Genomic DNA, 24,083 nt, shown 5'->3' on the forward strand with positions numbered 1-24,083 from the left:
TGCAATTAATAATCCACTGTTAAAGCCACATCCATTCTCTCAATATTTTATATCTTGTAACATTGTTTGTTGGCACTCCGTCGCTTACCACATCGAGGGTTCCAGTTGATCCGATCAACGGAACAGCCTGCTCGTGAAATTAACGTGCAAGTGACTGAGCACTCCACAGACACGTGTACCCTTAACGTAGTTCTCGGGGATATTCAGCATGACACAGTGTGACAAGGCTGACCCTTTGAATTACAGGTACATCAGAAACAGGAAGTAAGAATGAGAGAAAGTTTTGGTGAAAGAGTACAGCAGGGTTTGCCACCATCCCCTGCCGGAGCCTCGTGGAGCTTTTAGGTGTTTTCGTTCAATAAACACTCACAACGCCCAGTCTGAGAATTGAAACCGTGATCCTATGACCGTGAGTCCGCTGCCCTAACCACTGGGCCATTGCGCCTCCATTCTTGTAGCGTGAACAGAGGTTATTCTACATTCCTTCATGAATGGTCAGGACAGGTATTTTTGTAAAGTTTTGTGGATTTTCTGCTCAGACCAGTGCTTCCTTGTTACTTTTTAGATCACTATCTGTTGACTTTAAACTTCACCCTTCTTTAAACATCTACCATAGGGTTTTAATTAGAAGAGTGTCTCATGCAGTGCTGGAAAAGATAATTGTGCAGGAAATTTTGGGTAAAGTTAAAGCAAGTTATTGTCCAATGATATGTAATATATGGCAGTCGCAGTTATAAATCAGATCTGTGAATCAAAAGTTCAACTACTGAATTATTTGACACCACCTCTATCAAATTCTTGAAAATATTAGATTCTTGATGTTATTCCATCTTAGAATCATTTGACAATAGTTGTTTACAAGCCTCCATCCAGGATGACAAAGTCACTTCAGGAAACATTTTTTGCTGAGATACAAATACTAGAGATTCACACAGATGTGCATGTGTACACACACACACACACACACACACACACGCACATGTGCATGTGATTGTCTGTGTTTCACCTACCAGGTACACTCATGAACAAGAAAACTACAGAAGAGGCAGTTTTTTTAATTCAGGCATCTCACTAATACACTTGGTTGTTTGAGCGTCATACAAACAAAAATGCCTTGAGATCCAAGATTCATTATCCATATTACAGGGTAAGATATCTACATAATGAAACTTTGAAGTGGTGTTAGGTTTGTGTATTTACCAGCATCATTATCTTTGCAGTGAAGGAAATAGGTCTCCTCCCAAGTGCAGGAAGGTGCCAGCAATCTGGGAAACTACCTTGAAGCTGATCACCACAATTCATTTTTCCTCTGAGTATATTCTCCTAGCCTTTTTGTTCCTAGGTTCACTTGCAAGGCACTAGGTTAGTAATTGATAAGTCTTAGGGTATATCCACCAGAGTAGGTCTGCATTCTGTATCTCTTGTGATATCTATTGTTTTGACATATTTTGCTGACATATCATGGGCCAATAGCTATTTATTACTTTAAATTAAGTTTGTATTCCAACTGCCATCACATTGGTGTGTTAGAAATTTAAAGTTTCAGAAATAACATGAATTGTCTTAGTATTCATATATTTTAAATTCTTCCAGAATCTCTGCTTGAAGGCTGCCTAACTGACCTTCAGTCTCGCTATCAGAATGCCACTGAACGTTTACAAGAAGGTCTTTCAAGTAAAGCAGATGAAATTCGCAAGATCTACCGTATTGTGCAGAAAGATAAGAAAAAAACCAAGGAACTGAAGGCTGAAATGAATGACAAAGCTGTGGAACTTGATGAAAGAGAAGCAGAATTGAAGACTCTTAAGGACAAAATTGAGAAAAGTAAACGAGCTCTTGATGCTGACAGTGACCAACAGACCAAGGAAGTATCCCGTCTTTGGCAACAGCTCAAGGATGAGTACAACCGGATTGAAAATGTCTACACAGTACAGAAGGTAAATATTTTCTCCATTTTAGTTTTCTATTAAGTTTATTTTCTATTTCTTAGATCCTGGCCAGCATGACTGGGAAGGTAATAAATATGATCAAAACTGTGATCATCCTATCTTTTTGTATATCCAAGACTACATTGCATTCCTCATTTTGGATATGCTCTTCATTCTTGTTCCTTATTTTTAGAGATGGTAGAGTGTAAGCTGAGAGTATTTAGCTACTATTTGTAGCTGGTGGTGGTTCTCTCATTTGAGATGATATGGTAGACATTATTGTCTATCTAGTCTTATTTTTGCAGAGGAGTCTTGAGTTCTATCATACAGTTTGTATGGTCTTTCATGGTTCAGTTTGTTATTTTGGGGGTCTGGAAGAAGTAACTGTACTTATCACTGTTACAGGATCTCCAAGAGCCATGAAGTTAATACAGTTCTTGAACAGTTGTATATCAACAATGTCAAGAAAAACAAAGGTAGATGAGAATTCCAGAAGGCTGAAAAGAGCCAGACATAATACCTTGTTGTTCCTGTATTAAAAGATGAACAATCATCCCTTCTCATCCATCGGTGATGGATGAGAAGGGATAAGTTGAGTCAGCTGGGCTGGAGGGCTTGATTGGGTGTGGCACATGTGGCATAGAGGCTACAGAGTGTTAGTGAGCTTCTCCATTTTCCTATGCTGACATGGGTTGAGCATAATTTTTAATACAACATCTTGCCATGTCTCTTGATCTTATATCATTTTATTTGTTAAACTCATATTCTTAGATCTGATTTCTTCGACCTAACTCATTTAGAAGCAGCATTTCCATCCAGTTGTTATCCATTTATATCATTGGAGTTAGTCTTATGCAAATAAATGTCATGAAAATATTCTGTCCTAACTCTTAACAGTCTTTTGTTAGCTTTGGAAACCTCGCAAAACTGCTATGGGAGGTTCCCTTCCTCTGTTACTAAACCATGAAATAGAAAATAAATTGAACAACTCCATTTGACTTGCTAGAAATAGCAACTAAACTCTCTCCAAGTTATTCTACTGTCTTAAAAAAAAATTGGGTAGACACTTAGGATGATGTACTCCTGAAAACACTGTTTCGAAATAAGATGTGACGATCACGTCTGGAATCTTTTTGATCATAAGCGTACTTGGTTAGAGCTGACTTGAAGCAAAGACAAATTTCAAAAAAAAAAAAATCAATCAAGAGTTGCCTCCCTTATTTATGAAAATAGGAAGTGAAAATAGAAGTTGTCTTTTTGTACTAGCATAATTTAACATGAAAACAATGCTGCCGTTTTTTGTGCTTCTTATACGCCCTGTAACATATTATTTACTAAATGTTGCCATATCTATTCATTGAAAAGTAGGTATTTTGCTTTGTTTTTGTTGTTGTGTAAGCTTCAAATCTATCCAAATCAAGCAGACTTATGATTAAAGGCATTTCAGACTCGATTTTGTCTTTTTTATCTCCAGCTATTATCCAATGTTTCCTTCTAATTTTAGGGGGCCTATAGTTATTTCTAACAGTTTCAGTAACCACATAGAGGCTCCTTTGTATAGTTTTTTATTTATAGGGTTGTTGATATTGTTGCTGTTTTCCTTCTTCTCTGTGCACTTCAAAAAGTTAATTCCTCTCTTTGTTAATTGTGAAACATATAAATTATAAATTATTTCTTGAATTAGCACAAAACTATTTTTAAGTAAATTGAATTTTGTTGATTGACTCAGCCCAATACACTTCTGACAAAACACTTAAATCTCCACCTGCCTTCCAACATTATATTTGCTTCTTATCACTGTATTATCGTTATCACTGTTGTTGATATTACAAGTACTGTCACCAAGCATATTGAAGTAGACACTGGTATTATGTATAAACTTCGGACAAAATTGTCCGATGAATCATTGAATCATCTGCAAAAACATACCATCAATTCTACTTTGATTTTTAACTCTTCCACAGTCTGAAGTCCAATACTCTAAGCACTGATTATTAAGAAAAGCAAAGAAAAACAGTTTTGCCCTCAAAACCGTCAATCTTTTATATTTTTTCATGATTAATTTCTAACATGGGTACAAGGCTATGTATTTGGAGAAGGACATATATATTCTATTAAATCAACCCAATATTTGTTTGTATTTTATCATCCTACAAGAAAAAAAAAAAGCATTACTAGAATCCAGCAAGATTTGAACTCAGGACTTAAAGCAACCCAACTAAATATCACATAGCATTTCGTCTATCACCTTCAGAAGGAACCTGAAGAAGCCATGATCACCAGAGTGGGATAACCTTTCCTTCTTGATTCTTCAGTGGGATCTGTCAACATCATTTTTGCTATCAAAATGCAAGGCTTTTGCTTTCCATCCCTGCATTTTGCATAGGTTTCTTTCAGTTCATCCTACCTGTTCTATCTTTGTGTAACATCTTAATTTTGACAGTTGCCAAGTTCACCAAATGTTCTAATCTTTTCTAAATAAGCAATCTAATATTGCATTCAGGCTATTACCCTCATATACAGCTCTCCAGGTCTGCTCTGGCTGTCTTGATGGCGTCATTGTCCTTCAAGCTGCGATTGAAGACCTTCCTGAAACTTCTCACTTTTTTTTTCTTTTCTTTTTTTTTTGTGACAGAGAGGATCTGATTTTTCCCTACCCTGAAGTAGTACTCATTGGTGACTTTTCCTTTCTTCGAAATTGTGCACCAATGCTTTGCAGGTTTGAAACTCATCCATGCTCTGTCAGATGTCAGCTAGCCAGAAGAAACCCTCAACCTGAACTTGCTGTAGTAGTCTCTGATGAGGTCTTTTACTTCTGGGTACATGATGTCTCTCTAGTGTAACTTCAACCAGCTGGAATCAAGCCAGAGGCATTAGCCAAGTCCAGCCACAGTACAACTAGATTCTCTCTTGTTGTACCTTCCTGATGAGCTGGGTCACCATGCCTATATGTTCAAGGCACCCAGGGGACTCCTGGTATGCTTCCCATCTGTACCAATGTGCTGACATAAATCTTGTTCAACAGAAAGTTGGAGAGTGTCTTGGACACTGATGAAGAAAATCTTGCTCTTCATGCTGAGCAAGAAGATGACACAAAATTGGTTGATAATCTCAGCTTTTTCCTCATTGGGTATGTATAATCCTTCAGCATATCTCCATGATTGGGAAACTTTCCCTCTCCTCTAAATCACCTTCAAAGTCTTAAAAAGACATTGAAGTAGCTTTGGATAGTTCTTGTAGACTTTGTATAGGATTCCGCTCAAGCCTTTTCTCAAGCAAAGCTTTTCCAAGTTGAATTCCACTGTTGGAAGATGTTATAAATGCTTTGCATGAGCTCGGTGGTTCGCATCTCTCACTGTCACTGTAAGCACTCATGTGTTGCTCATTAATAGTGTCCTTGGAACAGGTCAATTAATTGGTCACTTCTGAGCTCTCATCAGTATCAGGTGCTCCTTCCTGAGGATTGCCTGAAGATCTGCCTGACTGGCATTTTCAAATTTCCCTGTTTCTTGTACTGTTTTCCTAAGTGACTTAAGTTCTTTCTTGAGATGCTACATTTTCATTGACCTGTGATTTAGCATGTAAACTCATGGTATGGGCCTAGCTGCCACTGTCTCAAAATACTTAACTGCAAAGTTCACTGTGATGGAGGCCATAGTTTCCAGTTAGTGATGCACATCTCTGCCAGCAGTCCCTTCCAATGTTTGGACAATATCCTTGTCATACTGCTGCCAATCAGATGTATTTGATGAACAAGGCCACTGGATCCTTCGAAGGGCTGGTTGACTGCAGCCTGCTGATGGGTCAACCAGCAGACCACTGGTAGCGACTGTGGCTGACACATGGAGTCTCTGGCAACTGTGCCTTGCATCTGGGCCTAGTTTTTTCTGTATCTCACCAGATACTTCTGAGAGCTTTGTGAGAAGGAGTTCAACATTTTACTTAAATTTCTACTTGATTTTATGGGTCAAATTTCTTGCTACTCTCATTAGTTAGCTACATGTGGGCTCAGCCAGTTTATAGTTTGAAATCCACTCATACAGGAATGTGAGTGAAGGCTTCTTTGCATAGATCCATGGAAGGTTTATTTTTCTCTTGTTCACAATGTAGTCAAGATCTTAAGATTTTTTCCAATGCCCATAGTTCATAGTGGCTCCCATGGTCATTATAATCTTTTTCTTTTTCCAACAATATTCCATTTTATGGTGGAGTTGCTTTTTCTCAGTCTATGTATGTTTGCATATATATATATTTCTAGTCTCAATAAAGACTGTCTGTATGAAACAACCACTATCATTCCCTGCCCTTACTCACATACACACCCTCTCTGTCTCTTGCTACCACACAAACATCTTTTCAGTCGCATGATTTCCTTTACACTACTCATTCCCTTCCCCCACTACAAGCTTATACAATAAAAACTACTGCACAGTCCACCAATTTACTACTGTATATCATTACGCTAGTCCATGACTCTGACACCCCTAACAAACATATTCTACCAAAAATTATAATTCTGCTTTATCCTAAATTCTATCTCCTTAAATAATCTTTCCTTTTCTAACTATGTTATTGATAGCCTAATTGCCCTTTTTAGCTTCAAAACTGGTTGATAAATCAATTTTATATGGATCTATCTATTTTATGAACTAAAAAAATTTGTTGTCTAAACTAACATACACAAGTACAAGTACTACCGCCATTAACAGGTAAAAGCAAACTTCTCTTAGAAACCTACCTACACCATACCATACACAATCCACACACTTCCAAACCTAACTCCCCTATAAATATAACTTCATATTTTCTCTAAACCAAAGATTTCTGCTCACTTTGAGACCTTTGGTCAGTAGGAAACATTGAACCTTCAAATTCTGACATTAAATTATTATTAATACATTGTACATCCTTCTTTATATATTTATTGTGTTTGTGTTTATGAAGATATATACAGAGAGAGAGAGAGAGAGAGAGAGAGAGAGAGAGAAAAGAGAACAAATTAATAGATTAAATGTTTTTTGTATAAATGTTTATATATTGAATCTGGACAAGCAGTGTCTTTTTGCTAAGACACGCATATCACATACATGCCATTACTTATGGTTGTTCATAAAAAGGTTCATAGTAGATGAAGCATAGGCACTGTCTTGATGTTTCACTTACCATTTACAATTATGAGGAAGGAAAACTTCAGAAGTAGCAGTTCTTCAATTTGGGTGCCCATGGTACCCCAATTGAAGTCCAATTGTTGCAGCAATCTTGTATGTAGCTGAAGTTTACAGCATCACTAAGTGCTGTGTCTGTGTGATGTCTTTAATATATATAAACACATATAAACTTAAAGGCGTAATTAGCAGAGGTAAAGAAAACCTGAGTTATATGCTCCTGTGAATTTGATTTGAAGAGAATGAACTCTGCCAAGCCAAGCTGCTTTAGATTACACTTCTTGGAGAACATGCCTTCAGTGTTAACCTTCCACTTCAATTATTTTCACTTCCAACTCTCTGCATGTGTATAGTTTGAGCAGTATTCTTAATTCTACACACCTCAGTTTACTTATCTATCAAGAATCACTATGAAGAAGATCCTCTGCTAGTGTTGTTTGAAAGAGACCTTTATCATATCCAAAAGAAGATTTATCATTCATATCATAAAACTGAACACAAAAACCAGCCTGTAAAAACTCTTTTGGGCTTAAAAGACTATTACTTTTTCCTTTACGATGGGTTACAAGATTCACTGTCACATTTATTCCTTATTAATAATTATTTTATGATCTACATTGTTGACATTTGTGAGGTGAATAATTCTGAAGATAATTATAATTAGATTCTGAGGTCTCCTTTTTTTAATATCATTTTCAATGACTTTATTAACTGTATACCTCTAACATAATAAGTAACCTAACTTTACAATGCTTGATATTGTTTTATTTTACATTTGCAGATATTTCAAGTTGTCTTTTTGTCATAGTATTTAATATATGAATTTATGCTAAATATAAACTGTAAACTTTTAGAAAGAAAAACATTTTTATTCATTGAAAAAATTACTTTAAGTTTCATATTTTCAACAAGAAAGACATTTTTTGAGCACCAGTTCCTAAATCTTTTTCTCTTTTTTTTTTCTCTACTTGTTGGGTACTTAAGAGTAAATAGAAATATTTTAGAACTCCTTGTGCATAAATCAAAAAATGTATTTAATGCAAAAGTTATTTACTTATTGTATCCTACAAATATAAATAATTCCTAGTACTGAAAATTAAGTACTTTGTTATGCTACAAATGAATCTTACTATTTTGGTGATATTTACCATTTGGACACATACTTAGATAAACATATTCCTTTCACCTTCAGTGCAATGATCTCTCTTTCTCATGCACTTTTAATATTAGAGTGAAGAAGAGACTTAAAATTTAGAATTTCAGTTTGTATTCTATCACATTTTTTAAAAATATAATTTCATGATACATTAGTGTGCTGCAGTGTAGCATTTCGGAACTGGCTATATCCATGAGTTATGCTTCATTATTTTGTTGTATTCTGTGGTAGTTGCCACTTACCAGGTGACCTTAACATATGAAATCATTTCAGTTCATTTACATTCTTGGAAAAAAAACTATGGTCATCACTTTTTATTATCTTTACCAATAATTTTGAAGTCTTACACTATGTAAGGAATTATTTATTTTTGCGTTAGTGTTATCATCTTATTTCTAATATTTTCAGAATGACTCACAATAGCTAGTTGTGAGGTTGATATAGTAACCTCATGATACGTTTAACCCTTTAGTATTCAGATTACTTTGTCAAATATAATGCATATTTATTCACATTGTTTTGTATTAATCATGCATTAATTATCTTGTACCTTCAAGATTTCATTTATGTGATTATTTATTTTTAGAATGACATCGTTAGGTAGATGTGTGAGGCTGGATCTGTCCAGTTGGTACATAAAACAAGTAGAAAATTTGGGTTAGATCTGGCTGATTTAAATGCTGAAGAGTTAAATCTTGATGCAGCTATTGTCTTATGCACTAGAACAATGAACTTTACTCAGTCCTTCTGAACCTTTCTAGTTTATTGGCATTCATACAATGATTGTGTTGAGTAAAAGAAGAAGAGTTTTAGTGATATATTATCAGCATTCTCATTTTATGCATCATGAGTTCATTATCTCATTCCTGGTGCTGCATTGTAGTTTTTGACAAAATCCTTAACCTTTCTACATCTGTTCATTTTGATGAAAAGTGCAGAATCATATTGACTTGAGTAAACAGTGTCATTGGAAGTCTTCATCTGAGAGCTAATATTGTCATTTTTGAAGAAAAGTTCCTCTTATTTGAGTTAGTTCTGATGGCAAATTATGAAACAAAAAAAAAAAATGGACATGATATTTGGTTAACAATTCTGTAATTAATTTCTTCTAAAGTACTTTCAAACGTTAAGCATCTCAATGAGACGGACACCAAGAATTTGTTACTGTTTCAGTTTTTTTTAAGAATATAAAAATCAACTTATCTCAACAACAAAATAAAACTATTGGCGGTTGCTAAACATTGGTTATAAATCATAACTGAGAGCAGAATTAGGCCAAATAAAATTTGGAATTTATTGCTTGTAATAATGGTTTAGATAAAGACAGAGGAAGAATGTTTTGTGCAGGTATCATATGTTCTGATTCACTTTCCCAAAATAAAGTAGATAATTGTCAAGCTGATAAGAGTACCTTAATACAGTCACTTGACATAAATACTCTTTTACTCTTTTACTTGCTTCAGTCATTTGACTGCGGCCATGCTGGAGCACCACCTTTAGTCGAGCAAATTGACCCCAGGACTTATTCTTTGTAAGCCTAGTACTTATTCTATTGGTCTCTTTTTGCCGAACCGCTAAGTTACGGGGACGTAAACACACCAGCATCGGTTGTCAAGTGATGATGGTGGTGGTGGTGGTAGTGGTGGGGGGGGGGCAAACACAAACACACATACATACATATATATATATATATATATATATATATATATATATATATATAAGTTCAAAAAAAGACAAAAAACAACAACGTGAGGGCGTGATACGGATAGTGTTATTAGACGCTCGGGAAAGGAAAGAGAGGATATATATATATATATATATATATATATATATATATATATATATATATATATATATACACACATATATACAATGGGATTCTTTCAGTTTCCGTCTACCAAATCCACTCACAAGGCTTTGGTTGGCCCGAGGCTATAGTAGAAGACACTTGCCCAAGGTGCCACGCAGTAGGACTGAACCCGGAACCATGTGGTTGGTAAGCAAGCTACTTACCACACAGCCACTCCTGAGCCTATTAATCTATAAATAGATTAAGAGTTAGCTAGAAATAGTTGTTACATCTAACACAGATCACATTTTTGCATTAATTATTTCAAAGAATACTTTACGTGTGAAAAGACAAACAGATGGCTGGCCAAAGTTGGAACCTACTTTTTATCATTGGTCTGTTCAGTCAAAGTTTAAAAGAAAATAAATAAAGGGAAATGGATTCAATTATGTCTTCAAAACTACATATTTTCAAGAAGAGAAGTCCAGAGAATCTGGTGTTCATGACTTTTACACAAATAAAGTAAAACTAACTTAAACTGTCTGCTGAGAACTTATGCAAAGATTATATGTTTTGATTATTTTATGATTTGTCAAGTTTTGCATCTGAGTTGTTACTTAGGAAATGATGTTATGAATTTATATGTGAATTGTGTGACTATATCTATATGTATATATATATATATATATATATATATATATATATATATATGTATATATATATATATATATATGTATATGTATATATATATATATATATATATATATATATATATATATTTATATTTCATTCTTTTAATTTTAGGGTCGGATCAAGCTAGATGTTGGTGGACATGAATTTACCACATCAGTGTTTACACTCACCCAGGTGCAGGACTCCATGCTTGCTGCTATGTTTAGTGGACGTCACGAGATAAAATACGAAGTTGACGGTAGTGTATTCATTGACCGGGATGGAACACATTTTCGCTACATTCTCAATTACTTAAGGGACAGTGACTACAGCTTTGAAGCTTTGCCCCGCAGCAAACAAGTCTTGCGAGAACTGCGCAATGAAGCCATATTCTACCAGCTACCTGGTCTGGTGCAGCAGATTGAGAAGTTATTGTGACATCACCGTTGCCTCCTCATTCGAACACCACGGCAGTATTGTTGTGTCTTACGACCTTGTAGGTTAACCAACATACCTTTTTTGTATATTCAACTCCACAGTAGGCATAAGAGCTACTATAGCCCCTCTCCTCCATCTTCTCCCCCACTTCCTCCTCCTCCTCCTCCTACTTCAGGTCGCACCCTGTCTGTCTGTTGCCATCACTGCCACTGTGCTTTCCCCACATTATGTGTCGGTAGGAGATTGTTAGCTCTGTCCTCCAGTTTCTTTTTTGAATGTGCCATGCCACTTACAGATGCTTGGATAGAGAATCTCCGCATTGCACACATATTTGTCAAGTTTTGCATCTGAGTTGTTACTTAGGAAATGATGTTATGAATTTATATGTGAATTGTGTGACTATGTGTATATGTACACATATATATATATATATTTATATGTATGTATATATATATATATATATATATATATATATATATATATATATATATGTATATATATATATATATATATATATATATATGTATATGTAATTTTATAAACATAAAAATAAATATATTACTATATGTATACTTATATATATATATATATATATATATGTGTAATTTTATAAGCATATATATATTTATATATTGAAACTTAAGAGCTGTAAAGTGTATTAAAGTATATATTTTACATAGTGCAAACATTAACTGATATAGAACTCAATACATTGAGTAGAGTGGATATATATATATATATACACATATATATATATATGTGAGAAAGTTGGTATGTGAAAGCACGTGGTTGGATGTATAAAAGATAATAAGAGTGAAAAAACTACAGAAGGCTTGTGTTACATGGTTAAAGTATATATTTAAATTATGTCAGAAAAATGTTAGAAAAATGTTATAAAATCTTTTTGGTATATAAACATTGTATTTTGAGAAATAACCGGTTTCGTGTTGTCTTTTCAAATTTCTCTACTTCATTGTGTCGTGTTCATTCCAGACTGGAACGAACACGACACAATGAAGTAGAGAAATTTGAAAAGACAACACGAAACCGGTTATTTCTCAAAATACAATGTTTATATACCAAAAAGATTTTATAACATTTTCCTAACATTTTTCTTACATTTTACTGACATAATTTAAATATATACTTTAACCATGTAACACAAGCCTTCTGTAGTTTTTTCACTCTTATTATCTTTTATATATATATATATATATATATATGGGATGTGTTCTGTATAGTCATTAGCATTTCCTCTGCAGATATAAAGATTACATAGATGGCATATATTTTTGTTTTCTTTGTTCTTTGTCTTCTTCTCACCTCCCCCACTCATATTTCATTGTTTTGGTAACTAGTAGTTCTGAATTAACATATATTTCATTAACCCTCTCCCATCTCTCATTCATTCATTCATACACTCCCATGCTGCCTATAATTTTACTAAATCACATTTTAGGACAACCATTTCTCTAATTTTAACTGCTGCCCATGACAGGCACCTTTCTCTTAAAGAAAAATGTTATTATGATTATGAAATATAGATCTCTTGAATATCTGCTGTGTCAAGTTATTCTTTTCTTTTGTTTTCTTTTTCTTTTTTTTTTCTATTATTTTTCAGCAACAAAGAAGAGGCATAGTGGCTGCATCTGGTTTTCTCATTAGCTCAAACTCTTGCTACAGTCAGTGTGTTGTGACCCTAGGTAAAGCAATATTATTCTACTTGCAGTAGCCTAACCTTATTGGAAAAATGAGTAGCTCTCCCATCAACTTTTATTGTTATAATGCAAAGGGGGTTTTCCTTTAGCTCAGTGGTTCCCAATACAAGGTTAAAAGCCCTTCTTTCCTCGAGAAGTAACTGAAAGAAATCCAAATAATTTTAATTTAAGATCCACCTCACCTCCAAATTAATATATAATTCCCAATATTGTCTAGTATTGTAAAACACATATCGAAACTATGAATCTGAGAATTTCATTGGGAAAATTCTGCCTTGGTCTGACACCATGTAGAAAATTTGTATTAAAAATTGGATGGTGGAACCACATATACTTACCACAGCATGAGGCTGTATTTAAAAGACTTACCTTCTCTAGCAAGTCACTTGTTAAAATTAAAATTTTTGAAAACTATTCCAGTGCTCAGGGTGATGACATGAAATAATAAATTATTATTAACAGAGGCCTGTCACTCTATGCTGATTTGGGGATTTGTATGTACCATGTTCCTGGCAGTGAGTCTGTTCATTTTCCTTTAAATTCTCCTTAAATTCTAGTTAGGCTTCATGAGAGCAAAACAGGATTTCTTTGCTATTTTATACCAGAACATCAATTGATTGCAGGTGAACAGAGTCAGTTGTCTCAACCAACTAATAATACAAAATAACAGGGTTGATAAACGTCTAACATAGAAAGAAAAATGTTATGAGAGTTTATTTTAGTTAATGTTTGTTCATTTTTTTGTTCCTCGGTGACGTTGCTGAATGCATAAGTTATGAGTTCATACTCACTGCAGACTTTTCATTGTGTGTTTCTAGGCAAAGAACAATTAATTCTACAGACTTCAGTCCTCAAGGATGAGGAGAATAGCTACCAGATCTTCTAGGGATGTTTCCTGCAATAATTGGCATTCTGTCCAGTTGGGGATTTAACTCACATCTGCTCTATGGAAATAAGTAATGTGGCTTTGAAATTTTTTTGTGGTTTGTGAGGATATAAATTGTCACCATTATTATTACTTTGAAGGGGGCGATGAAGCTGCTGAAACAGAAGAATACTGGATTAAGTGCCTTACAGTATTATGTATTTTCACTCTTCAGTCTGAATTTAAATTATGTCAAGGTTGATTGGGGTGAATAAAGTAAGTGCCAGTTGTGTGCTGAGCTTGATTCGATCAATTATATGTCTCTACCATAAATTCCTGACCTTGTGCCAATATAAGAAATTATTGTTGAAGCAGCTGCATTATTCTGTCTACTGGATTACAAATGAAGTTCTACCACTAAAACTGTAACATATACGTGAGCAAGTCACCTAACTCTTCTGATTTCAGACTACTTGCTATGAATGTTGTATCTGGAAAAAAATAGCTTGGAGGCATGGCTGTAATTGAACTGATTGACCAATTCATTTGCCTGTTGTATTATGTTTGATTGCTATGTAGACTGATGTCTTTGCTTTATGTGCAGTCTCACCATCCCATCATTAAAAGAACTACCGTTAAAAGATTTGTGACCAGTGTAAATCTCACCATGCCATTGGACCACTATGTATTGTTATTAATCAAATGGTTACATCCAGTCTATTCAACATTAATTAATCATTTGTTGTTGTTGATATTGCATTTAATTTTGTGGTTTCACCTCAATAAAATTAGACTTAATTAGTTTTCTAATGTTGGATTAAATCAGCCCTCTTCAAAAAGGAAAAAAAAAAAATTCAAGTCTTATTTGTGTTTTATTGATTTTATTTTGTCAGCAAACGAAACACTTCTTACATTAAAGTTTATGTGTGGGTAGGTGTGTGTATTTTAGAGAGATTTCACTTTCAGAACACACACATTAAGATGATATATACAATATCCTACAAAAAATTCCAAGTATGTGTATATGTGTGGTTGTAAGTTTACATGAAATTTTCTTCTCTCTCTCTCTCTCTCTCTCTCTCATACACACACACCTTTCCCTAATGATGTCAATATTGTTGCATGTGTGAGCTTACTTTTGTGCCTGTCTATCTTTATCACCAGAAAAATCATTCTTCCTCTTACTGTTATGTCACATTCACTGACTTGTTCACCACTCTCCTTCCATTGTGTAAACTTTTACATAAAAAAAAATAGGAAGGTGAAGATAAAATAAGAACAGAGAATGTTGAAAGTTTTAAAACAAATATAATCTGTGATTCATAATATACATGGTCCCTTTTAATCCACCTTCCCTTTTCCCTATTCATCAGTTCATTTTGATGTGTAATATGGGAAAATGGATAATTTGTTTTGAATTGTAACACATCAAAGAGAACCTTTCATCTCCTCAGTTTTCTTTTTCTACACCTTCAATTTATCAAGTGTGTTCCATTCCTTTTTCACTGTTTTTCTGGAAGTTTTCATTTTCTTTAGGTTTAAATTTTCTTTTTCCATCTAGGTGTTGCTGCAATTACCTCCTCTTCCACCACCACCACCACCACCATCATCATCATCACCACCACCATGTTCATTATCTCCAATAATCTCCAACCATCTAGAAATAGAGTTTAAAGCAGATATTTGTTTTTCAAAATCTTTCTCTTCCTTTAGATATCTGTTCCCTGATTTTCAATAGCGTGTGTGTGTGTGTATGTATATATATATATATATATATATATATATATATATATATATATATATATATATATATATATATATATATATATATATACTTGAAAACAAAAACAAAAACGATTTTCTAAAAATATACTTATATTAAATAGTCTTTAAAAGTAACAGATTAAAACAGACATGTTAGAAGAGAGTTTTTGTGTAAGTAATTTCATCCCAAAACAGTAAAAGCACTTACACAAAAACTTCCCCTCATAAGGTATGTGTTAATCTGCTTCTTTTAAAGATTATTTTGATATAATAGTTTCCATGCAAAGAAACTGGTTACTAACCAAATTAGTTATTCAGAAAGTACTTTGGGAGAAAAAAGTGTTTTGACCGAATCATACTCTCCAAATTCACACGCATTTTTTTTTTAAATCGAAAAAGTTTTTAAAAATGAACAGGTAGGTGTTGGTAACATTTTTAAAAAGGAAACTCTTAGATTTTATTTTTCTCTGCATCATCATCGTACTTCATATTGAAAACAAAAAAAAAATGTCGATAAAGAAAAAAAAGACTAAAATGTTAATGTTGATTATATTGTGTGCTTTGATCAAAATTCCGCAGTACTTCCTGGTGGATCTTAGTCTAAATATGTTCAATGATACACTGTTCACTCTCGTGCGGATATATACACCACCTGTGAAGTTCTCTTGCCATCTTTTGAATACACGTATATATATATATATATATATATATATATATATATGACTTCGTAGTTTAGCTGGGTGTGTTTACTATTGGTAGTCTTTATCAACAGAGCTCTGTAATCAATATCTAGCTGACATGCATATAACGAATTGTCAGTGAAGACGGCCGTTTAGTAGACATGATAATACTTCAGTCACATTTAGGAGGAGGTCACTCTGCTTAAACTATTCATACACAAGGGACATCACTCGTTAAATTGTTACACTCAATGAATGTATTGACAACTGACTTACACACACACACCTACACCTACGCAGAATTCAAACTAAAGGTGCTCGACTAATTGGCATGAAGTCGCTCACAAACACTTTTCGGCTTCTAGCTCACGTCTTTCTTTCTGTTCTGCCTTTTGTACCAGTACAACAGTGACTTCTGCTCCTTGGAAGTTGTCTGATCTCGCATCACCTTGACTCCCCTCCTCTCTTGAACCATATTGTTTCCCACACCCCAGGCCCGGGCTGGGGACTAACCAATATATCTAGTCCTTCCTCCTCAACACAGAAGATCGAACAGGACATCCAGTTGAGTTTGATGATAAGCTCCTTGAGGCATTACTTGAAGAAAATCCTGCATTATCAGTTGAAGAATTGGCAATAAAGCTTAGTTCAAACCATACAACTGTTCATCGTCATCTTCAACAACTTGGAAAGGTTCCTAAACTTGGAAAATGGGTGCCTCATGAATTGTCCGAAAGCAGTCGCAAATCCCAAGTTATCTGCTCTTCTCTCCATTCTCGCGAACCCATTTCACCCTTTTTGGATAGACTTGTGACTAGTGATGAAAAATGGATCTTCTATCGAAATGTTAGACGTCGTAAACAATGGCTTGGTAAAAGGGAAAAAGCTCAACCACAACCGAGCAGGGGATTTCATGGTAAAAAGGTTCTTCTCTCTATCTGGTGGGATTGCAAAGGAGTAGTTCACTTTGAATTGTTATCACCTAATGCAACAATCAATGCTCAAGTCTACTGTCAGCAATTAGAGCGTTTGAACCAAGCGTTGAAGAAAAAAAAGACCCGCTTTAGTGAATCGAAAAGGAGCGATGTTTCATCAGGACAATGCATGACCCTACACTGCAAAGATCACATCACTGAAGATCGAAGAGCTTGGTTGGGAAAAAATTCCTCATCCACCTTATTCTCCCAATCTTGCTCCCTCAGACTACCATTTGTTTCGTAGTTTACAGATTAATTTGGGGGACATAACCTTCGCAAGCCAGGAGGAGGTTGAAACTGACATTTCAGAGTTCTTCGCTTTGAAACCAAAAGAGTTTTACATTGATAGGATTAAAAAGCTTGTAAATAGATGGAAGGAAGTCAGATAATCAGGGAAAGTACATTGATGATTAAATTTCAATTAAATATAACATTTGATCACTTATTTTCTTTATTCAAAATTCGGACAGAACTTATGGTATGACATGATATATTGAGAAAGGAAAATAAAAGACGAAGATAGGTGTATGAACAACAAGTTTGACGCTCGGGAAAGTGAGAAAGTCTTTTACGTTTCGAGCTTACGTTCTTCAACAGAAAGGAATAAGAGAAAATAAACAGAGAATAAAAAAACTTATGGATTTAGCGATCAGGCATGATGACTGGTTAGGAATATATATATATATATATATATATATATATACACATACAGACATCATATATATGTGTGCGTGTGTGTATGTATATATATATATATATATATATATACTTTTACGTGTTTTAGTATTTGATAGCAGCCATGTCAGTCACTGCCTTGAAGGGTTTTCTTTAGTCGAACAAATCGACCCCAGGGTCTATTTTTATAGCCTAGTACTTATTCTATCGCTCTATTATACCAATCCGGCTGTCAAGCGGTTATGTGATAAAGGGGGATAAACACAGACAGAAATATATACACACACACACACATACATGGGCTTTTTTTCAGTTTCCATCTACTAAATTCACTCACAAGGCTGTGGTCGGACCGAGGCTATAGTAGAAGACTCTTGCCCAAGGTGCCGCGCAGTAGAACCGAACTCCAAACCATGTGGTTGGGATGCAAGCTTCTTACCACACACACATTTATGTATTTGGTTTGTAAGATTCCTGATGTGAAACGCGTGTTGAAACGTATTGTTATATTTCGGAATGGCAAGATGTAAACATTAGCCGCATGGGGTTCTCAACCACCAGACCGCACAGACAGAATAGTCATTGTCGTGGTCGTCCACCTCCTCGGCATTAATTCGTATCCGAGTAGTTAATCTGTGGTGAGTGATTGAGCATCTTTTTCCTGATGGGTGCGAAGAGTGTTGGCGCTTGAGGTGGCTGTTCAGGTCAATTGTGGTATAGAAAAGCTGAGGCGTTTATCGCAGGAGAGATTTGACGGAGGAGTGCGAGACGTTCTTTGCGTCTTCGACGTCTGATCTCTGCTTCTTGACGCCTGTTATTTTCCATCTGGTCTGTTCCCTTGACAAAGGCATACCGCTACTTTAGGCGGTGCTTGTCGATTGTCTCCCAAGAATTTGGCTCAGATGAAGCAGCGGAGGAGAGTGGCATTGAGTTGGACTCAAAAACGGAATTTGGAGACTCTGCATGGTCTGGTGCCTGAGGTCATCTCCGCAAAGAGTTGACAGGAGAGGTGCGTTTGTGACATATGTATGATGTGTCCTAATCAGCGGAGGCGATGTCGTACCATGGCAGCTTCAATACTGGGCGCGCGGTCGTAACAGAATCTCTTCATTATCAATATAGTCCTTCCAAGGCGGCGAGCTGGCAGAATCGTTAGCACGCCGGGCGAAATGCTTAGCGGTATTTCGTCTGCCGTTACGTTCTGAGTTCAAATTCCGCCGAGGTCGACTTTGCCTTTCATCCTTTCGGGGTCGATAAATTAAGTACCAGTTACGCACTGGGATCGATGTAATCGACTTAATCCGTTCGTCTGTTCTTGTTTGTTCCCTCTATGTTTAGCCCCTTGTTGGCAATAACGAAATAGGTATTTTGTCTATCTTTATGTTCTGAGATCAAATTCCACCGTGGTCGACTTTGCCGCCTTTTATCCTTTCGGAGTCGATAAATTAAGTGCCAATTGCGTACTGTGTCGATCTAATTGACTGGCTCCCTCCACCAAAATTTCGGGCCTTGTGCCTAGAGTAGAAAAGAATATAGTCCTTCCATCGAATCCATATGGAATCGAAGGAATAAATTCTAAAATTTTATTTCTATCTTATTGACTATTGCAGCCTTAAGGATGTTTTTACCTTATGTATTATTATACATGTAATATATATGCATGATATATGTGATAATCAAATTATATTATTATGAACTTTATTGTGTTTTGTGATGTGCGTGATCCCCTATCCGTGGAAAAATTGTCTGTATGAAACTAGTTGGTGGGGCGAAAAACGTTAGAGGTCGCTATAGTAGAGAGAATCGAGAAGTCATAGGCGACAAGTGTACACGGGGCAACAACTGCACGAACACTCGGTGGTGCTGAAAGGAAAACAAAAGCAAAAAAAGAAAAAAAATGTGGAATTTCAACTATGAGACGTTGAATGTGGAGAATGCACAGGTGAGCGAAGGAGCGGCCACTCCACTTGACAGCAGTATCATAGATAGCGCAGTTAGGAATATCAGGCCCAAAAAGTAGCTGTTCCATTTGAAATCGTGTATGTGATGTTTAAAATATCTGGCGAAGTAAGATTCAGACACCTTGATCGCCACATTTAATTACATAAAGGCAAAGGTATCAACATATGAAAGAATATCATACGTACAACTGTGGTATCTGTATCCGTGTATTCTAGGATCCCTGTTATTGGTTAATGGCCTTATTTCCTTCCTGGTTATACCCATCATCGCCACCACATCACCTTTCGCCTCGCTACTACCTCTCATTCTCTCCTTCACTATTACCACTATAAAACAGACGCTCCATCACCACTACCATTTCCCCCGGGGGTCAACGCAATCGCCTGTTCCTATATTCATTATCACCACCATCGCCACTGCCATTAGCACTAACGCTAAGTCCATTACTATGATCGCTATCATCAATCACCACAAACCCTGTCTTCACTATCTTTGACCCCATGTACACCACAACATCCCCACTCCTTTAGCCCCCACCCCGTTACAAACATTACAAACCTAGAATAGCTTTCTCTCTGTGTGTCTTTCTACCTAGGTTCTCTGTATAACTAGCTATACTAAATTACAAACCACAAGTAGGTTTTGATCCTATTTTATTGGACTCATGGCTATAGATTAAAGGTGTGTATGTATTTACGCTTACATGTATATGTGTGTGTATGTATGTATGTATGTATGTACGTACGTACGTATGTATTTATGTATATATGTATGTGAACCGTATCTAACATTTAACTACTTCATACAGACAACGCAATCACCTTAAGTTTGCACTATATACTTTGACAAAAGTAATACTACCAAATAGCCAGTCATTATGAATAACAGTACCCACTGTTAAGCCACCACTAAAACCGCCATCTCTGCTGTATTAACTCCAGTACCACCCAACCATCACCACCACCACCGCCGCCGCCACCACCTTACTATCAACATCACTGCGAGTATTATCACATTAAGATTGTCAGCAGAAACCGACACACACACACCACCACCACCGTTAGAAGTACCGCTACTATGGCCATCACTACACCAATGCTATTCCACCACCTCCACCCCTAACATCTCTCTACTACAAACATCATCAGTTTCCAACCATTGAATAACTTACTGCAGATTCCTTTACAAGCAACTAACAGTAAGTAAGAACTTTTTTTTTTGACTATTTTAATGGGATGAATGATATGGGATGCCGCCTGTCTCTCTTTCTCCCTCTCTCTCAATATTTAATTTCTCAATCAATCAATCTATCTATCTATCCGTACATACATACATAGAGTGGGGCAGACAGGCGCACAGACCGTGGAGTTACTTATTCATGTTTAGGATACTATGAATAGAGAACCCAAAGTGCTTGGATGAACCAGATTGTATTTTGTCGGAGTCATTGTCTTAATAAATACACTCATACGTTGCGGGCGCAGACATAGCCTTGTGATTCCAAAGTTTGCTTCACAGTCACATAGTTTTGGTTTCAGTCCGACTGCGCGGCACCTTGGGCAAGTGTCGGCCAAACCAATGTTTTATGAATGGAAGTGATGGAGGGTAACTGAGGAGAGCGAAAGTAAAGAATACGTATACCTGATGTTTAGGGTTAGAGTTAGGGTTTTTGTTACGCTGAAAACGGGTGGTGTACGTATTCTGGGGCTAATACAGTTTCGCACCACTCCTTGAAAAATGCATGTTTTTGAAAGGTTTCTTTTTTCTTTCAGATTCTTATTAAGTTTTATAACATTAATTATTAAATATTTGTTTGTTTCTCATAAAATGGTGTATATTTAATTTACATTATCTTATTATTTACGATTATTTAAGGCAAACACGAATAAAATGCAAATTAAAAAAATTTTTTTGTTTTGCATATTCGTCATCTAAAACGTAGAAATCCGAAAAAATGCTTTCAAAAAAAAAAATGCATTTTTCAAGGAGAGGTGCGAAACTGCATTAGCCCCCGTATTCTTTACCTCCGCCCACTGAGAAGTGTGTGTGGTGCGGGTGGGTCTACGTTTCCTCATTCATACTGTGTTAGTAAAAACGGTATCTTTGTTTACAATTACCGATAAACAAAACTTCCGCAGTTACGGCTTTGGACGTATAAGGACCAGTGGAATTAAAGAAACAAAAAAAAAAAAAAAAAAAAAAGGAACATCTCATTTGGAACCAATCATACAAAATCTGCCTTGATAAGAAGTTTCACCTGAGTTGGCATCGAAAAACCGACGTAAAATCGGACAACACACACACACACATGTATTTATGTATGTGCCATATGCATGTTACCTCTCTGTCAATGTGACTGCTAGTCTATCAATAAATTTACCCGTTTCTCTATCTACCTAGTGACTGTCTGTCTATCTATCTATCTATCTATCTATCTATCTATCTATCTATCTATCTATTTATCTATCTATCTATCTGTCTGTCTGTCAATCAATTTGTCTGTCTGTCTGTCTATCTGTCTCTTTATCTATCTATCTGTCTGTCAATCAATTTGTCTGTCTGTCTGTCTATCTGTCTCTTTATCTATCTATCTATCTATCTATCTATTTATCTATATGTCTGTCTGTCTGTCTGTCAATCAATTTGTCTGTCTGTCTATCTACCTATCTGCCTGTCTGTCAGTCTATCTATCTATTTATCTATCTGTCTCTGTCTGTCTGTCTATCAAGCGTAGAGAAGTGGATGTTAGACGGTGATGATGATGCATGCGTAAATATGTGTTGATGGTAAGCATCATGTGTGAATGTAAGACACATAATACTGTAATGTTGTAGTTTAGATGCAGGTCAGTTATGATCATTATCAGGTACTCTCTGCTCTCAACAGGTTCAATACCATGTATCACCATCTCAGTCATTTTTGTTTTCTGTTCTTTTATATTCATTGTAGTTTAGGTCTACCTAATTATTATTAATATTATTCATTCATACTATTTGTAGTTTTGCTCTCCCTCTCTTTCTATTTATTTTACCTTTTATTAACAGTCTCTGTAAATCACTTTCCTTATCAAATGTCCAAAATATTTTAGTTTATTTTCTCTTTGATGGAGTGTAATAAAATTTTCTTAGTTTTTAATTCTTAGCACCTCATTAAGGTGGTGAGCTGGCAGAAATGTTAGCACACCGGGCGAAATGCTTAGTGGTATTTCGTCTATCTTTACATTCTAATTTCAAATTCCACTGAGTTGACTTTGCCTTTCATACTTTCGGGGTTGATAAATTAAGTACCAGTTGCGTACCGAAGTCAATCTAATCGACTGGCCCCCTCCCCCAAAATTTCGGGCCTTGTGCCTAGAGTAGAAAAGATTCTTAGCACCTCATAATTGATTTAGAGTTCTGGTCATGATATTCTCAAATGTTTTCTATATGTCCACATCTGAAAGGTTTCTAATCTGTTTGAGAACACTTTTGTTAATATTTTTACTTCAATTCCATATTACAGAGTGGACCATGTCACATAACTTGCCGGTGTCATGTAACTGGCACCTGCGCTGGTGGCACGTAAAAGCACCCATTACACTCTTGGAGTGGTTGGTGTTACAAAAGGCATCCAACTGTAGAAACCATGCCAAATCAGACTGGAACCTAGTGCAGCCCTCCCACTTACCAGCTTCAGCCAAACTGTCTAATCCAACATAGAAAGCAGATGCTAAATGATGATAATAATGATGATGATGATTCTTTCAGAGGTTTTGATTTTGATGTTTTTTGATGTTAATACAAGTGGCATTTTTTAAAAATGACTTTCTAGCTGTCTTGATCCTTTTGATCTCTGCTTCAGATTTGTCTCTTCAATTAGTTTTCTCACATATAAGTACCCCACCACCACCATGTGAGCTGCATGGCAACCTCCCTGGTGCTGGTGACAGAAAGAAAAAAAAAGCACCCAATACACACTGTCATGTGGTTAGTGTTAGGAAAGGCATCCAGCCATAAAAACCATGTCAAAACTGACACTTGGACACAATGTGTTCCTTGGACCCATTGAAGCTGTACAACCCATGCTAGCATGGAACACAGATGTTAAATGATGATAAAAACACAGCAGCTCCTTGTTAATCTTTTTTTTTTTGGAAAATCCTCATATATATAATATAAATAATATATAAATATATGCATATATCCATGCATATATGTACATATCTATATATATATATATGTAAATATACATGCATATATGGGTACAGGACATCAAAAAAAATGTTGAACACAATGAAAAACGAAAACATAAAAAC

At 35.6% G+C, this 24,083-nt stretch overlaps 1 protein-coding gene and 1 long non-coding RNA gene across 4 annotated transcripts in view; both read left to right on the top strand.

The window, feature by feature from the left end:
- Nucleotides 1-14,535, top strand: part of LOC106874538 (uncharacterized) — a 39,060-nt gene extending 24,525 nt beyond the window's left edge. For 2 of the 3 annotated variants that reach the window (XR_016243382.1, XR_016243383.1), the window contains exons 3-6: nucleotides 1,594-1,937; nucleotides 10,843-11,206; nucleotides 12,770-12,851; nucleotides 13,685-14,535. Coding sequence is in view for 1 of the 3 variants with exons in the window: in XM_089358541.1 (XP_089214667.1) it covers nucleotides 1,594-1,937; nucleotides 10,843-11,148 (650 nt within the window). In the remaining 2 variants the exon portion in view is untranslated. Of the gene's footprint in view, nucleotides 1-1,593; nucleotides 1,938-10,842; nucleotides 12,707-12,769; nucleotides 12,852-13,684 lie in introns of those variants that run through there. The other variant, XM_089358541.1, reaches the window with a different exon arrangement.
- Nucleotides 14,536-17,957: 3,422 nt separating this feature from the next.
- The window catches only part of LOC128248890 (uncharacterized), a 30,485-nt gene continuing 24,359 nt past the window's right edge, over nucleotides 17,958-24,083 (top strand). The window contains exon 1 of the long non-coding RNA XR_008265035.2: nucleotides 17,958-20,987. This is a non-coding gene — a long non-coding RNA (uncharacterized LOC128248890). The remainder of the gene's footprint in view (nucleotides 20,988-24,083) is intronic.

This window comes from Octopus bimaculoides, chromosome 10 (genome assembly GCF_046866305.1).
Source record: "Octopus bimaculoides isolate indiv1 chromosome 10, ASM4686630v1, whole genome shotgun sequence".
NCBI lineage: Eukaryota > Metazoa > Mollusca > Cephalopoda > Octopoda > Octopodidae > Octopus > Octopus bimaculoides.